Here is an 18945-nt window from a genome sequence, read left to right on the forward strand (position 1 = left end):
AAATACCTACGTTATTATAGCCTATTAATAGCACTCAGAGAAGTGAAAACTGAAAATACGTCAAATCTTCGTCATTGTTAAAATTCCATAAAAAAAGGACCTAAAATTGTAGGATAATATATTAGGTATTATTGTAGAAGTAAAATATTTAAAAAAATATTTATGAGTACATATATAAGGAAAAAAAAAACAAAAATGGAAAAAAGTAATGAAAACGTAATTAAGTATTTAAATGAGATTTATTTCTTAATATTTATGAACAATATATTTTGTGTGTACGTATACATATATAAAACATATTTATTCATAGGTTCTAGACGTTAAGTAGACCGCTGCCGAAACAGAAAATCGCGTGTTGTAATATACAACATTAAAAAATTTTCTACGGCGGCTATATGAAGTAAAAAAAATCCCAGTCCCACTGCTGGGCTGGCAGCCCAGCAGTGGGACAAAATGGGCTTATTAAAAAAAAAATGTAATCAGTTGTAGATCTTCAATTTGTATTGAGTCTACACAATATATTTTTTTGTAATTCTTGATTGAGGCTATTTAGCGTAAAAGTGGTGTAACCCACATTCAATAAATTTTTATACAATATTACTTTAAATGATACTAAAGTACATAATTATTACGTACTTGGATGCAATTTTTGTGTATATTTTTTTTATAAATTTATATTTTTCATGAAAATTGCATCCAAATATACATATAATAATTATGTACTTTAGTATAATTTAAAGTAATATCGTAGGACAAAAATTAATTGTTGGTTATACAAATTTTGCGCTGATAGCCTCAATTATGACGCGATTTATTCAAAATTCCAGGTTATACTCAGGCTACACAGAGGTGGCCGCGCAGGCGTTCTGGGCGCGGGATTTTTTTTAATGTACGAGTTCGTGCGTTTGAGTGTGGCAGGGTTCATATAAATTCGTACATTACAAAAATTCCCGCGTCTGGAGCCCTTCCGCGGCCGCCTCTGTGTGGCCAGAGCATAACAGTTACAATATTTTTAATTCGAATTTGATACATTAAGACAAAAAATGACTACCACCACCACCACGTTTGGAAAATCTTGTACAAGTATTTGCTACTTGTATATCTAACTGTTTTAATTGTAGAAGTGCTGTATTGAAAGGTTTCGACTTAACATGTAACCCTGTATTACGCATACTCTTAGATGTTATTAAAGAAAACTGACTAGAATTTATAGCATGTTTTACAAAACTGTCATTCACAAGGCACTTTAATTAAATTGTTCAACGATGCATAACGAACATAACATTTCCAACTCTAATTCTGGTCACAATTGAAATGTGTCATGGCCCCAAACCCACCTACTTCATCCCCTTGGGTACCAACAATACGTTCACAACGTATTATTGCTTCTCGGTATTTTTTTTTTATACATGCAAAGTAAATCCTTCAACTTGATCTCTCTTTTTTGTTTTCGTCGGTACAGGGTCAAGAGCACGTCAAGCTTTACACTTAAGACTTAAATCCAACTCTATGCCGCTTATGATAAGAATGGTCCAAAGTACAAAGTGTCAAGCTTGATGTTCTTGACTGTACAAGCATAAGATGTAACGGTAACTCATCAATAGTGAGTAGTCGTTATTTTACATTAGAGCTTTTCTATTGATAATTACTCTGAAGCAACGCCGTCAGGCGGGGGTTTCGGGAGCAAGCTGCTTCTTTTATATATCTAAACAGTGTCTATATATACAGAAAGAGGAGAAATCGGAGGACAATGAGAGTTTGTACTGTACCGTGGCCGAGGCCGAGGAGGAAGCGCCTCCGCCACCGCCACCTCGCGCCGAGAGTCTAACACGCCCCCCAGCAAGGCCTTTACCAGCGATCCCCGCAAGTGCTTCCATGGGTAATGTCTTTTCACTAAAATGAAACTACGTGTAAATCGTAAAGGAACCGCATTGGGTACATGTTGTTCACACATTAACAAAAACATTTCACAGGCAACTTGAACTACCCAGAAGCAGAGTCCAGCTCTGACGAAGGACCTCCTACGCCACCGGCACGCGAGTCGTCGTCTTCCGCATCTTCTGCGGACGACGAGGACGATGATCCTAATGAGGCCCTCCTTTCTGAAGGGTGCGTATACTTTACACACAATGTCGTGTGCACAATGAAATGGAAAATATTAAGAAAAGGTAATTGTTTAACGAAATAATGTTATGTTTCAGCAGCGAAACCGCGACGGAGTTGCGTCGCCGGCGCACGCGCGAGTTGGCAGACCGTGTGTCAGCTATGAAGCGACGAGCACGGGATGCAGAGCGATGGCACGCGTTTAAGAGGTCTCTCTACAAACCTCTTCTAACATTCGGCGTGCTACTTGCCGGCATATTAATCTACACGTACGTCAAGCACTAATCGAACAGTTTTCAAGTCGATAATTGCGACGTCAAATAATGTTAATCTTGTATACCTATAGGACACCAGTCCATTCGTTAAGGCTGAAAAAACTAGGCCAGTGTTGCCATTGCCGGCGGGTAGCACTCAACCCACATATTTAGTTGATTTCAATAATATTATTAGAATCCGAGCCACTAAAACCGAGAATGAACTCTAAATACTGATTTTTATAAACAAATTCCACAATGGATTACATAAGTCACAAGAATGGAATATGCGTTTTTATATGTTTATATTCTGTTTTAGACCTTGTTCTCGGTTTAATGTTTGTTTAAAAACAATACATGTTTAATTGTGATGAACATCACAATTAAACGTTCAACATTTCTATTGAAACTTAATTTTGGTAACGACTATGCAATGTAAAATCTTTAAAGATGGCTCGAACATTTATTTTTGTATTACATCAATGAAGAACATTTATTTTTAATTGCAATCAATTAATGCAAGTCACGCGTTGGCCACGGCATCGGCACGGCCTGCGATTAATGTACACGTAATTTTACAATTATTTTTTACGAAAAAAATCAATTAACAATGTAATTTAAAATATATTGCGCAAACGGTAAGAATGCTAAATTTAATGACGACGGTTTTTTAAAGCTTTTGTAATAACTTATATAGCAGACTTTGGACTGAAGTAACATACTTTGTGGTAATTCGTCCATTGTAAGTATTAGGTAAATATTTAACTTATACTAATCATGTTTAAGTACTTTTTACACCCTTCTGGCCTTTATAATCAACTACTTCGTTTGATACATAGTGTTAACAGAAAATCTCAGTGAGGGGTAAGGCTTCCTGTCTGCCCTTCCGAGTCCTGTTTTGATTACTTCTAAAAAAGGCATTACAAATCAACAGAACTCTTCAACAACACAAACAACTGCAACTTTTCACTTTTTTCTTCTGTTACTTATTAATGACATAAATGTATGAGCTTATCAATGTAGATCAATCTCAAGCAGCCAATTTTTAACTAAATTGACTGTGTGTAACCGGGTTCGGGCTGACCGAGCAGCCAGCCCATTCGAGGCTGTCTGCTTACCGAGTACCCATTTGCTTCTCGGGGCTGCTTTGCTAGCCTTGACTCGGGTTTATCAAAATGGAACCGACTCTAATAAGTTATTTCAAAAACAGATACATCATTACCAGTGATCGGAATTGAGGCAGTTAACCCACCTAAAGTATGAACGTTTTCTTAGTATGGACATAATCCATATAGTCATCAATGCGTATAAAATTTCTTTTTTTACTGTCTATTTTCTAAACAGTCCAAAATATAGGTTGTTCCTCTGGTTGTTGTTCATGTTTTAAATGGCTAAATTATTTAAATACGTAAGTACCTATAGAAACTCATTTTTGAGACAATAGTTTGTAGCGAATAATTTGTCACCAATAGTCATTAACTTACAATTATTTGGACGTCGGGTTCGCGCTAAAAAGTGTCCGAACTTATAGGGCGTTAAAATCGTATACAGAGCGTCATTCACGCTTTAGTCTTCGTTTGTTCGACTGACAGCGAAGCAAGCAAAATTAGACAGTACTGCGATGACATGACAATTTAAATTCAACGTTTTAGCTTTTTCATATTCCTTTACATGTCACTACGTTTAAATAGGTTGACTTGGGACATTTTTTTCGTGGTTTTTGTATTAGACCCGTCGTCCATTTATTTGTAAGTCAATGCCAATAGTACTCAAATTTCAATAAATAATACGCATATTCTAATATAATCAGTTCCGAGAAGTCCCGAGATTCTTAGAATGGAATGTCCACGTTATTCTTTAGTTTAGCTAAATTTACTCCGTCAATTCCGATCATAGATCATTACATAATAACCTTACGCTATATTTGTCCATGTGTTGTACATACTGTGCCTTCTTAAAATTTACTTATTGTTTTTCACTTTTATAATGATTTTACAAATACATTTCAAATAGGTACTAAGTCGAAATAAGAAAACAAATAAACAATAATGAAAAGACATTTATAATCGACTTACATAAACTTGTTCTATTTATAAAAAAAAAACCATTTATCTATTAGAAACTTATTCAAGAGGGCACACTAAGTAGGTTTTGCAATTCTGAAACATCTCTGTGAAATTTGGTAGCTAAATTTGTGCAGCAGCTGGTGTGTTTGCAGGAGGATATCGCGACGATCATAAAAAAAAATTATATCCTTTGACCAACGTCAAACTACGAGTAGTTGTTTAAATTGCAATGTAATGATTAGCAAACATTACAACATGATCTATTGGTAAATATCCAGTTAAACAAATTACCAACTCTAACGTCGTCGCATAAACACAACGTTTTTTAATTGCGCTAGGCCGCGATTTTGAACGACGATTTTCGTTTCAGGTTAAAAACAAGCCAACAACAAAATAAGGAGGACTCATTACAACACGAAGATTGATGTAGGTGAAAATTAATCAGTTCTGGCTATTGGAAATTAGTTCAGTTTAGAATATTAAAATATAGTTTTCTTCTATCATTTCGACGGCAAGTCAATATTTAACAACGTAGTGCTCCGCCACCCTGACGCCGATACCTTTATGATGTAAAGTGTTCTTTTTTGTACGGACTACGTCTTTCAACCCTTAGCAACCGATATCCCTCAAGTTCATAAGTTTTAATATATCTGCAAGTCATACTTCGGATCACGGGTCTGTACATAAATTAATATTAGATAATCCGTACCATTCTATTTAAACTACAGCGGCCCTAAATGATGGTAGTGAGGGGAAGTTTTGTAAGAATTATGATTGAAATCAGGGTACGAGGGGTAACATCGATAATCATAATAGAGGAGAGGTCTATTTTTATATTTTGTTACACTTCAGACTTGTTTATTTAAGCTGACCCAGGCTTTAGAAGACCTTACAATATGGTTGCTGTACTCATTCAATGATGGGTAGATTTTGTTTGTACAATCTAGCGCTTGATAGAATCGCAACTAATTTTTGTTTAGCTCTTAATAATGTCTCAAAATTAAGAAGATGTCGTTGTTCTGAAGTCTGAAAACCAGTTTCAGGAATTTCAGACATTTATTTTATAAAATTATAATTTTAGAGTCAACGGGGCGACTTAAGTTGTTCTTCCAGTAGCCATTCTTCATTCACTCATTGCTCGTAGTATATAATTGTACCAGTCGAAATTAATTACGCAATTTCAAATTTGAATGCTTGATAGGCTCTTAGAACAATGCTAATGAAAAATCACGAGTATCAGGCACCCCATTTGCTTAACGAATGTCACGGAAGGGTGGGGATTAAAAATGGTTGACAAATATTAGTCTATTCTTTGAATTATTTCTATTAGTACAAATGAGTTGCTTAATAAGATTTCTCCGTGAAAATGTTATTAATATTTTTCTTTGTAAAATTATGAATTAATTTTCACAAGTCGGTTTTGTTAAATGAATTTAAATTAATCTGAATTTGATATTTTTGAGTCAAAATTCTTTAGCTGATTTTTTTATATTACACCTTGATCACCGCAGAGTTTATTTTAGGCCAAAACTTTAATTTCAGTCAATCTTTCAGATTCTATAAGAGATTGTTTGTGTTGGAATTTTTCTTTGATTTATTATTTTGACTTGGCCACAACAGAATTGGTCCAATAATTAGTAAAATTTTTGTTTAACTTGGATATTGTTTGTGTTGGAATTCTTCCTTGATTTATTATTTTGACTTGGCCACAACAGAGCTGGTCCAATAATTAGTAAAATTTTTGTTTAACTTAAAGATTGTTTGTGTTGGAATTCTTCTTTGGTTTATAATTTGGACTTGGCCACAACAGAGTTGGTCCAAAAATTAGTAAATTTTTGTTTAACTTAGATTTACTATTTTGTTAGGACGTTATTGTGTAACAAAAAATCCCTCAAGTGGAAAGATTTAAAATGCTTTACGCGACTAAAATAGTAGACAATTTCATACTGCAAATAGACATCTCATTACTATTTTGAAATATTGATATTACCACAGAAAAATAATATTACCGTGTAATTTCCTGTAAAATATTAAGAGAGCTGGCAACTGACACTTGGTTTACCACTTCAAAGTTTATCTACATATATTTACAAAATAAGACCGTGGAGCTTTCCGTGATGCCTCTAAGGAATCGTGTAACACAATATCGCCCTATTGTTTTGGTGATATTAACATTTCACGACCAAATCTTAATTTATTTGTCTTTTTCATAATTGTACAGCGATGTGATGAAAACAATGAACAGAACAAAGCCTTGTTGACAGGGGTAACGTCTCCTTCATATTGTGTGTATTAAAGCGGAGGCCCGAGCCTTCCCTTTAAATAGCCAATAATGCAAAATGTATACATCTCTATGAAAGGACAAGTTACTGAGACTGTTTCAAATTAAACACAAGGTGACAAAATAGTTACGTCATACATTTTCATAACGTCGTCTCCTTGTAAATATAAACTATATTTAAGCGCTAAGTAAGTGATTTGTAAGATGTAGACTTGAAACTAGGCTGAAACCTATATACATCACTGTATCAGAACATCACTATTGTTAGGAATGTAAAAAAATTTCAAAAACCGATTTTTCTAAAAAAAATAAATAGACCCCTCTAAGGAGTCGCCACATTTATAGACATGGAATTAAGTCGATTCGAAAAAGCTTATGTGTAGGTGTCAGGTCGGACTACGCGGCCCGACACAGGTCGGCAACAAATCTCCTTCATGCTAATTTCCGATCGCGACCGTACGCAGCCGACGACGGCTGATCGCTACCGTCAGTGCCCGTATAGCAGCGTCGAAGTCCGAATGGACGCGTCGACGGCCGGAGGACTCTCAAGGCAAGAAAGCCAGATTTAATATCCGATCCGAGACGATGGCCGAATGGCGGCGCGGACGTCCGAACGACTTACTACGACAAGTGTGGTGATTACAATAAGCATTTTAATAAAATTACAAGGAATAGTCTAGTATGTTTAAATTAAAAACTCATTTCTATATTGCAATAGGTTTGATTGTTACGGTTTTTACTCGCGCCTTTTACACGTTACTTTTGATAAATTAAAATTTTTTTATTAAAATTTTATTGTAATAGATAAAGTATATTGTGCTTTGAAACACAACACTTACTATCGCCGTGCGTACGCACTGTGTTTTCTTGTTAAAACCGGCTGGCTTTACCTTAACGTAATATAACTAAGAAGAGATAAGAACTGTGCATAATTTACTTACGTCTTATTATTTGAATTGTAGAATATTAATATAACAGAAATAGCTTAAGTTTTTTTTACAAAAAACAAAATGCATCCCGTGTAATTTGGAGTGCATAAAAAAAAACGAAAAAAATTTATTTTGTTATAGATTTGTAGCGGAAAAAAGGGAGTAAAATTAGTATCTAGAGAAAAAAAAATGTCTTATTACGAAGGATTACACACAAAAACAGAGACAATATTTTTTTACAGTAACTACACATTTTTTCTCGTTTTTTCTTCTTAGCGAACAGCATTTCGTAATTCCCCAACGGGTGGTATAGTTCCTACAGGCCTGAATGTTTTAAGTAATTTATTTCCCATCTCGTTGCTATTATATCTACAGAGAGACAAGAATTACGTTATTACATGTGCTATCTTTACTGATCAAGAGTTAGAATGTGTACTTCACTTACTCGCCCGAGCGATTGGATTACGGTCTTCTCAGACGACGTTCTTTTCTTCTTCTTTTAAATGTTATGCCCCATCGAAATAATCAATGAATTTGCCAATGTCAAGTAAAAATAACTATGAACGGTAGATTAGTATTATTATAAAAATTATACAAAAAAAATGGCGATTTCGCCATTGTCCTGTGAGTTTACGTTCTTTTTGTGTGCAGTGCTAGAAAATCCATACTGGCTGTATTCGATTTGGCAGCTCGGCACATGAAAGGAATACGGTAACCTCAAAGTGATCTATGGTTTAGGGAACTGATCCCTCGCCGAAGTTATTTTAATGTTAGTCACGGTTACAAAATTCCATTGCATGTTCGAAATTCGCTCGTCGATCTATGCCCGTATTGTGGTACTGAGCTGTGCGCACGGATTTATTAAAACGTCTTTGATCAAAGCTCAGTGTGGGATACGGCTTGTTGAGTTTCGGTATGCTCGAGTTTTGTGTCGTCACAGCATCAAAATGACTCTCCATAGCAACGCATGTGTCGCTTTTTCGTAATATATTGGCTCTACAATGTTGCATGTTTGGTACTTATATGTTAGGTAACTATTACATTTAAGACCTTGTCCAGAAGGAGCGAATTCGCTGCGTATCGTCTCGAGCGCAGGCGAGGTGCGGTCAGTACAGGTCGCTTATACATCGCTTGCCATACGACTCAGACCTCGCGCGTGACTGGCGCTAGTCGATATACTAATAACGGAACTGCATAGTTACGTCTACGCGCGAACTTCACAGCGAGTGCACGTATATAGTAATATCTTAGTTTTTTTTTCTTTTTTTACATTAGAAATGAGTTGAACCGCGAGAGAATACGCGGCGAATTCGCTCATTCTGGACAAGGTCTAAGCTAATGGCGATAGTCATGTTTATATCTAATACACCCTGCTCGCCTCAATACCACCAGCTAGTTTCGTTTCGTTCGTATCGTTTGCATTCGAGTCGTGTTTTGAAAGCGAATTGCAAAACGCTCTGCTTTATATGTTATTGTATTATTAGAAGAGATTATTAGTGGATCCGAGTAGATGTGTAGAATATTAATTGTTAAGAGTTACCTCTAAGAAATCGTAAAGTAAGTAATTACGTTAGCAATTATTATAAGAATTAACCGTCACGTGCTTCTTTAAAAATTAGTTCAGTAATTTAAGTAGGAGCTGAAAACTTCAACCACCCAAACGCAGACCGTTTTTCCTTACTTATTAGAAATTTAACGTAGTATAAGGTCTTAATTTAAAATAGGTTTCGTCACGTTAACCGATCTGTACTTATACCACATATTAAAAGTATGGGGTAATAGTACAAATCGAAACAGAGCTTCTGTAGAACAAAAGAAATGCATTAGGGCAATTTGTGGAACTCCATCGGATGAAACATGCAGATCCTTGGTTCAGAGCCTTGGGCGTTGCCACTAGCATCATTATATATGTATATACGAAATTTATATTTTTGTACGAAAACACTTTTTTTTTTGAGAAAGCCAGTGATGTGAAGCAGCCTGCATAAACCCGAATAGACTTGTAATTGACAATTACTCATTTACTCATAATTGGACGTATAATAATATAAAATACCACTTGAGATTGATTTATTAGGCTTATTAGAAAATAACTTCTATGACATAAATGAAATATTTGACAGAAAATAAGTCAAGTTATACGTGGATTGTGTCCATCGTTTTGCGTGCTACGGTTCTGCCAACGTCAGCGTTGGAAGACTCCGTGCGATTATGGGACAAATTGCCGGGTATCATAACATTTTAGCGGTTATTAGACGGATTGACGGTTATTGAATGAATTTTGCGTTGGACCGAACAAGTCTTTGCTTAGTATGTAGTTGGAAGATGTAAAATTTTACCGTTGACATGTTTAATTTGTAACTTGTGACATCGAAACTGACACTGGCCCAAGCCTAGCGGCCGCCTTAAGGAAATAATAATTTGTATTGAAAAATTACATTCTGATTGCAGGCTATTTAATACAACGTGTCTAGGGATCAAGCATGTTTTTGCCAATTACTAGCTTATTATTAGCTTTTTAATTTTTTTTTAACACCGATGGATTTTTTGGTCAATTTTATAATTTGAATTTAAAAAAGAAAAAATACATGAAAGAACCTGATTATCAGTAATTGACAAAAACGTGCTTGATTCCTAGAAATTTTTGTAGGACTGGCACGACAGGGCGCGAAATGCGCGAGAGCGACATAAAGCGTGAGATCACTATGCGAGAACAGCAGTATCTCGCGCTTTATGTCACTATCGTTCAAGTCGCTCTCTGTAGTGCTAGTCCTACAGATGTGTGTATATGCGAAACGTGTTTGTACTTACTGCCACTGTCTCTTGTTACATTTTCTGTTATACCAAGATTTAAGCAAATAAGCGAATTATTATTATTATAAAATAAATAAAATCGTATGTATAATATGCCTTAAATTTGATATGATGACACTTGGTAAACAGCTCTCTCCAGCCGATAATTATTTAAATTTCCTACAACTTTTAGAATAAAGCGTAGGCTTGGAAACGAAGTCTATCAAGGTCGCGTAAAACTATTGTCAAAGCTTCTCACTTCGAAATGACAGGCACTTTTTCAATCATAGGAATAACTTGGCAATTCCAATGATCAATTGTTGTGAGTTGCTATCTGTATTCTAAGTGAATTTGGTCGAAATAGGGAACTTGTACGAGTATAGTGCTACATATCTACAGGATATGACACGTAGAGGGTTTGGGTTTTCGCTTTACCCTTGGTATACCTTTACATATGTTTATTAAAAAATAAATTAGAATTTATATTTTGTAAGGTTGTCATTTAATTGTGATAAAGATAAATGAACCAACGCTTAAGTTTATACTTTTACATTTATTTTTTTCTAAAATGTCATTATAATCAGTTTTATTGAATATAGTAGGTAATTTACAAATAACGTATAAAAGCAAAGAATAAATTCAATAGTATAATAGTATCACGACATATATATGCTATATTTACATAAATAGGCAATGTTCACTGCTTTAAGACTGATGACAATAACATATTTCTGTTAAACATATGTGTATCGTTATATCACCTGTATGTTATAAATTTGATATCTGTATATAAGTTACAAATAATAAATTTGTCATTGCACATTTTGATTTGGAAGTAGTTTACAGGAAGAAGTTTTCTTCTAAGGTTTTTTTTATTCTAAATGCCATGACATACGTATTAGGAAAACTTTATCGTTGCGTATATATTTTAGAATTCGCACAGTGAATGTGAGCTTTGACGTTTGAAGTCGCGTTACGTTTAATAATTCATTTATAGCTAAACTGTAGGGCTAGTACGATAGGGCGCAACTAGAGCGAGGGCGACGTAAAGCGCGGGATTACTATGCGAGAATAGCAGTATCTCGCGCTTTGTCGCTCTTGCGCAAGTAGCGCCCTGTCGTGCTAGCCCTACTATTGTGTTATGCAACTTTTTGTTGGTGATACCACATGAAAAGAAAAAACAATGAAACTGATGAGACTTTTAAATTAAGGATCTCAGAAAGAGTAACTTTTTTGCATTAGTATATTTATAATGTTATGTGTCGTCGTTTCGATCGAAGGATCGAACGACGGACTAATATTACATGAAGATATAATATCAGTCCTCTGACTTGAAGCCCTATAAATCTTCGGAGCCCATTCAGGGGGGTCTACTCTCGATCTCCGTCTGACATCCGTCCGAAACTATTACTGCCAAATAGGCAATACTTGACCAAATGAAAAGACGCATGATGCGAATGAAGCTTCATACCGGATACTTGTCTTTTAATTTTGTCGAATATTACTTATTTGACAGTAATTGTTTCGGACGGAGACCGAGTGTAGCCCCCATGAACTAGACCTTCAAACCGAAAACTGGCTATGTTGACGTTGCGCATTAAATTGCTTTTCGTTGAATTACACGCCTTGACGTGGACAGGGCGTGGTGTCTGTTTTCAAGTGAAATTATTTATCATCACTATAATATCAAATGATGTATATGGTAACTGATTATGATTATGTGCACATTGTGTTTGAGATATTGCAACAGGTTTGTTTTCATATGTATACATATCACCCTATATAGTAACTATTAACACGTGAATTGAAAATTTTAGGTACTAATCACTCCAAAGTAATCGTATTTGACCATCAAACATACATAGATATTGTTACCGTCAAATTTCAAGTTGTCGAAATTTTTTTAGAAGAAACTTTTTCTGTAAACTACATTTTTCTATACGAATATTTTTTCATGATGCAATCACAATTTCAAAGGAACGAAAAAGTTTTTTATTGCAATGTTACCGTTACAGGTATTTGTATGTATATGTATACAAGGAATAACCCACTCAAGTGGCGAACTTATTCTACCACCATTTTACAATTTACAGCACTTTTTAAAAGCGCTAAACATTTTATTTGTTTTATTTTGGATATGAGATCTAAATGAGTAAATGTTGTCCGTTAAATTACCAAGTTAAAAGAAATGTACCTCTTTTAACGCCTAAAAATAATTACTGCAATTAGTATATTGACCAGTTTCAAAAGTGAAATGTATACATAATAATAAAGTATTACAGCTTAGCGGTATATTGTAATAATTAATTTTCACCAAAATGACTATTTTTGTTAAATTACTTTTGTCAGTATACCTAACATTTTTAGTAATATCACATATTTGAGACATACTGCGTGCGCTGAACATTTTCTTCTAGTAGCAATTGCCCCGTTCGTAACTATCGATATCCATAAAGTAGTCTAGTCTATTATAGGATAATCTAGCTATCGGTCCATTGCCCTAGATTATAAAATCTAAGGCCTATAATCTATTCATATCAATAAACAGAGTAAATATATACCATTACATAGACAGCGTTTTGCTAGCCTGCTGTCGATTCCGCCTTAGTTATATGTAGTTAAGGCAGAGCCAGCCTTATATTAGTTCAGTGTTAGTGATCACTACAGGATACGTGAATTATTATACAACTATTGAAATAATACCTTATTTCTTAATTTTTCTACTGTAGACATATATCGTTACATTTCCTTTTATAAACCACCATCTTGTGCGAAATCCATTGACTTCAGATAATCATTTCATTTCGTTTTATTTCTTGTAGTTGTATATAGTTTCCCATTGCAAAACGTGACGACTCGTACACAATACTGCCTTTGAGGGTTAGTTTTCTACTTTCTTTTTATAACTTCCGCAAACTGATTTTACGGAACCAGTACTACGTACGACTATTATATTACGTGCACCGGTGTAATAATCGTATAAAACATCGTCGTTCAAAACATCGTCGTTCCTAACAAAGGTGATGTGTTATTATGTAACAATAACTGCAGTTTAGGACTGTGTATAATTTGCAAGTGTTCTAGATTTTTCTGGTATATTATGTAATTAAATAACAAGCTGTTGCAACATAGTATAGGAGCGCTCCTCGTGGGCGTGAAATAATACCATGATGAATATTTTATTTTTGCAGAAACTGACCACAAATTCTTAATTATACTATGTCGTAAAAGCACTTATATAAGTAGTAGTGTAGTAAGTAATTTACTGGTTTTGCCTTTCGGACTCTTTGAATAGAACTGAGCGCCGGCCGATCCCGCAACACATGTCTCCACTCGACTACCTTTTAGTAGCAGATGATTCAAATATTTGATTGGCATTTATCAACAATTCAATAAAAATTCTATAACTAGTAAAAAAATGTGTACACCACGTAATGATACTTATCATATTAATTGATAACAATAAAAAAAAAGAATAGATTATTTAGATCATCATGCTTTTGGACGTTTAACAACAAATTTGTAATGATTTAAACATTTGATTGGTATTTACATTGCTATGAAATACTAGTCATAACCTACATTAGCCGATTAAAAGGTGACGATTTACGATCCAACTATTTTTTATAAAAACGTCTTTTTTTTTCCATAGTAATTTTTTATCGGTATTAATTATGAAACCATTGCTATTTTGCATTACATTTATGTAAAAATATCACAGTAACAAGTTGATGTAACCAGTATTTTTAATTAGTTTCATTTATTAAGTACCACCGTAGTGTTTCCTTTTCTATTATGTATAAATGAGTTAATCGACAGACAGCTGTACGTAACTTGAGTAATCAAAGATTTGCTTCTGTTCATTACCCCTTTTTTTCTGTATAATGCATTGCAATTGCATTTTTTTTTCCTTTTGTATGTTTATTACATTATTAGTTAATTAAATATTGTAAAGTTATGACATAATCCAATAGTACATTAAATATTTCAAAAGCTAAAAGTTTTATTATTAATTCCACCGTTTCACTCGCGTCACTCCCTTATCTAGTGTGACCGTTTTAAGTTACTCTGTCCGCCGTACAAAAGTTGTAGTCTTTTAGTGTCTGTTTGTATAATTAAGCTCATCCAGAGGCACCATTAAAGCCGACGGCCAATGACGGGATGGTTCGGCAGAGGATATTTTGATGACGAAAGTCATTACAGTTGAAATTTCGATGATAATGGTTGTAAAGCTGCGGGTGCGTTCTTAGTGATATCGAGCTGGCCGCCCGCCTCCCGAATGCTTCGGCAACTTTGAGATGTTTCGGCAACCTTCGGGTTGCTTCGGACGCCGAATGCGTTAATGCTAATGGGCACGTACGGTAGGATTGATCTGAAGAGAGGCCTTAGGCATCGTGCTATGCCCCCGATGCCTAAGGCTCAATTTATATTGCGGCGGAAAGGAATGGAAGCGATTTTTGAACGGTATTGGTACATAGCATAATGAACTTTATGTTCAAATGTGTATCGTACAAACTAGATACGAACCAAAATCTTAAGGAAGATTTATCTTGTTATGTATGTACAATATCGTTACAATAATCCGCCTCCATTCCGTCCCGCCGCAATATAAATAATTGAGGCTAAGGTGCTTAGTCTAAGCACCACACCACATCACATAACATAGTCGTAACACAATCTTTAAGAATGTCGCTGTAATTGCTGTTAGTGTGCACGTGCATATACGGATTCCGAAGGATCCCCTGCGCTGCCGAGCCGCCCCGGCAGTGGGCGCCGAGCCTTACACAATCTTGAGAACCACAGCACCTACCTTAGATCTGTTGCATTAAAAAATCGTGATTAATCGGTTCTTGTGAAATACTAGATTTAATTATAGTTACGCCGTTTTAAATTTATAATGATGTGTTACTGCCCAAGCTGGAATAAGCTTATTCCGGCGGCAGCACCATTTTTCTATCTCGAGAACCGCAGCTCCTAGCTTAAGTGTAATCGCACCCAGAAAAAGTTGCGAACTAGTCTGTTCTAACCGCAAAATTTTAAAATTAGTCTCTCCTTTGTTTAGAAGATGCAACAGTTTCATAGATTTATTGTCTCAAGGTGTGTTAGACTCGAAGCGAATTTTTATGGCAATATTGTACATAGCACAATGAACTTTATATTCAGTTGTGTAACGTACACTAACGGTAACTAGATATAGCCAAAAAACGGGTCTCGAGTCTTCCGGAGAATTCTCGCGCATTCGCGTGAATTCCTTTGTACCAGGAGTGGTTTCATGGATCCGGCGCGCGGCGGGTCGTCGGCGACGCTTGGCGAGTACCTTAGACTATCTTTTCCGTCCTCTAAGGCGAGTACGCAGGTAGTAACGTGAAGACAGGCGACGTCAAGTATATTCGAAATACTACTACTTGCGTTTTGTCGAATAAAGATACTCCTTTCCCTCTAGTGGAATATATAGGAACTAAGTTTTCGTGATGTAGACATGAGGCTGTTTGTCATTGATGAATTTATGCTGGTATGCGATTTTTCAACCAGTTATTGTAAACGGTTGCCAGAAAACCTGTTATTCCGATGCTTTGTGTTTTTTTCTGTCTCACTGCTTGTTCGCGCGATGCAACCGCAACAGCAGAATAGCAGTATAACAAGAGAACAGCAGTTTAGACAGTGATTCAATAATGATTAACGAGTTATACATTGCGTAAGAATAATGCATTACATTATCTGCTGTTGTAATAATTACCACCTTTAGTGATGGGTATGTATTCCCCCTGAATGTCTTGGAAGCGTTACAGACCAACAATCTATTGCATCAAACCGACTTCACCGATTAAGCTTTCCTTGTTTTTCACCGGGAAATAAAACACGAGTATACGTAAATAACATATATTCATATATAAATATTTTAACAGGTCTCCCTGTGTCAACAAACATCGCTAATTACAATTACAAAGTTCTCTTCACTTTACCAAGTGATATGTTTGTAACACCATTGGACTTTTGAAATTACATTACAGTGGTCATTCGAATTTTTAAAATGACAGTTCACACACATTATGTTTTTTATCCTTGAAAAGAAAAAATAATGACTGCACTATGAGTCACAATAATTCCGTTTATAAACACAATATATATATTTAAAAGTCTTCAACGTCTATAACCAAAAATGCTAAGTAACCTTAGTAAAAATAAATGTATGGTGACAACTACAATATAACCGAAATTTGGACTAAAACTACTCCCATATGTTTAGTATGACATAGTTCATGTTTATATTTTTATTAAGGAGACGAAATTTACTCCTTAGCCAACAAGTTTAGGTAATAGTTAAGATTTTTAATATCTTTTGTATTGACGGAGTACTTAATCGCCTAGCCACACCTAAGTGCATACCCAAAACTACTTAATATGGACTCAACAGTATTTATGTGGTCTGTGGGCTCAACACTTAAGTGTGCTTACAATTGTGGGGAACTCGATACATAATAATTTTAGACGCATCAGGTTAATTAACTTCAATTAATTCAAGTAATATTGCAATTAGTTCAGTATACGAAGTTACAATGTAATGCACAGATAAACAGGATAGTTTTATCAACACTGGAAGTTTTGATAAAACTATCCTGATAAGATTTGTAAAACATTTATAACAATATAGACTTTTTAAACTTCAGAATCAGTGTAACGAGACGCTCTTGTTTTAAATGCCGATAGACAAATTTCAACTTTTATTGGTAAATAGAAATTGTAGACTAACTCTATCAGAGTTTCGTTCACAGTAGTTGCAAACGACAGCGAAAATGTTACTTCTCGTGAAGCTAAGGCTAAGGGGGCTGTACAATACACCATCCAAAATGGTCAAATATTTGCTAGAGGTACTGTAACTGGTGTAAATGTGTATTTTTTAGGGTTTGTTGTAATCGTTTTGCCAAAGGAATATACTAAAAAAAAATAAAAGGTCTAACCTACAAGTCAGGAAGCCATTATGAGATTAATAACAAGCGACAGTCTTATTATAATATACAAAGCAAATATTTATTAGTGCTCTTCAGTGCAGTTCTCAATATGTATATGAACATTTTTGAATAACAAACACTTTTAATACGAGGTGGAGGTGATAGCGCTACAACATTGCCAATTCACCTCCTAATCGAGAATTTTATTCAAAAATACATGAGTAAAAGTAACATCAAATTTTCGGTTAGACGAGATCGCACTGCTAATTTTGATGCCGACTACTTGTAATTCAAAATTTCCGTGAACTGGACTTATTTTAAGGTTTGGTGACTGGTCTTTTGAGACCATAAATAACATTGCAATTTGCCATTACAGCCAAAATCAATTACAAAAATACAGGTTTCGAGCTTCTTCATGCCATAAATATTCGTAAAAGGGTTTCGTTCCCTCAACATTATATATTTACACATAAAGGGTGATACAAAAAGTGCAGTCGAACTTAGCACTTTTTGTTAACAGTTTTTAACCCTAACTTATAATACAATAGAGAAATTGCATTTATTAAACATGAAAGACCATTAAGATGTCATCGTTTTAGAAACAATTACGTAAACAATTCTAAAATATTTACAAGTATTATGAATTAACCAATTATTGCCGATTTAATTACTTCCTTGTTTGTAACAAAGGTTAGGGGAGTCCATCTTTAATCTGTTTACGATACTTTTAAAGCAACAAATAATTTGCCATTTCATTAAGTTTATATTTAAAAGTTTTCGTATTTTGTTAGTATTCCTGCTGTTTCGACAATCCTTACTCTTTCTGATGCAGTGTCAAACAAACATGGTCGCTTATTTCTCTGGTCGTTGCCTACATACATTGGATCAACCTAGATTATGTTGACCTTTAAAATTACGATTCACTCGAGACAATGCTGTGCCTTATTGCTTACTAAAAGACATACATCACATTATTTCGTCGCCTTATTATTATAGAGTGCCATTTCGTAAATCATAATAATAATAAAACGATGAGACTGTACGTAATAACTTTTAATATTACAAATGATTCACTATGAAAACACAAAGAGTGGCATCTCTTTATAAGATTTTAGCAAAACCAAATACGTACATTATTCAAATTTATTGACAGACAGATTAAATAAATTTAATATAACTCTAAATGACACCGCCAAATTTATGACTAACTAAACGAAAAATCACAAAAATGTACAATTATAATTACTATATACAGTAGTCAATGCTGGTGTTTGAGAGTTGTCAAAACATTTCTAAAATTAAAATATCGCACATTTGGACACGGAACAATACAAACAAACATGCACGCGACGGCTTCATTGTTTTATCAAATTTTTCACGAGTGTTTTATCTACGGACCACCATATATCTAGTGAATACAATGCTACACATTTTAAGATTAGAAAAATTGACTGACGATTCATAGTCACAACACTTAGTTGTTATTTACAAAAATAAATCACTTATTCAACCGTATCAAATACAAGGTAGAAAAATATTTCTAATAAAGTTAACTTTAAACCAGAACAA

The 18945-nt window shown here is 34.7% G+C and overlaps 1 protein-coding gene across 6 annotated transcripts in view; it reads left to right on the forward strand.

The window, feature by feature from the left end:
* The window catches only part of LOC113231250 (tyrosine-protein phosphatase non-receptor type 61F), a 125249-nt gene that overhangs the window by 105069 nt on the left and 1235 nt on the right, over window positions 1-18945 (forward strand). The window contains exons 6-9 of one of the 6 annotated variants that reach the window (XM_026465827.1): window positions 1729-1879; window positions 1974-2109; window positions 2202-2312; window positions 4794-5766. In XM_026465827.1, the coding sequence (XP_026321612.1) occupies window positions 1729-1879; window positions 1974-2109; window positions 2202-2312; window positions 4794-4848 (453 nt within the window). In that variant the 3' untranslated portion in view covers window positions 4849-5766. Of the gene's footprint in view, window positions 1-1728; window positions 1880-1973; window positions 2110-2201; window positions 3686-4793; window positions 5767-18945 lie in introns of those variants that run through there. The other 5 variants (XM_026465890.1, XM_026465519.1, XM_026465603.1 and 2 more) reach the window with 5 other exon arrangements.

The sequence above is a fragment of the Hyposmocoma kahamanoa genome, unplaced genomic scaffold, assembly GCF_003589595.1.
Source record: "Hyposmocoma kahamanoa isolate Upper Pololo Valley unplaced genomic scaffold, ASM358959v1 100021, whole genome shotgun sequence".
Taxonomy (NCBI): Eukaryota; Metazoa; Arthropoda; class Insecta; order Lepidoptera; family Cosmopterigidae; genus Hyposmocoma; species Hyposmocoma kahamanoa.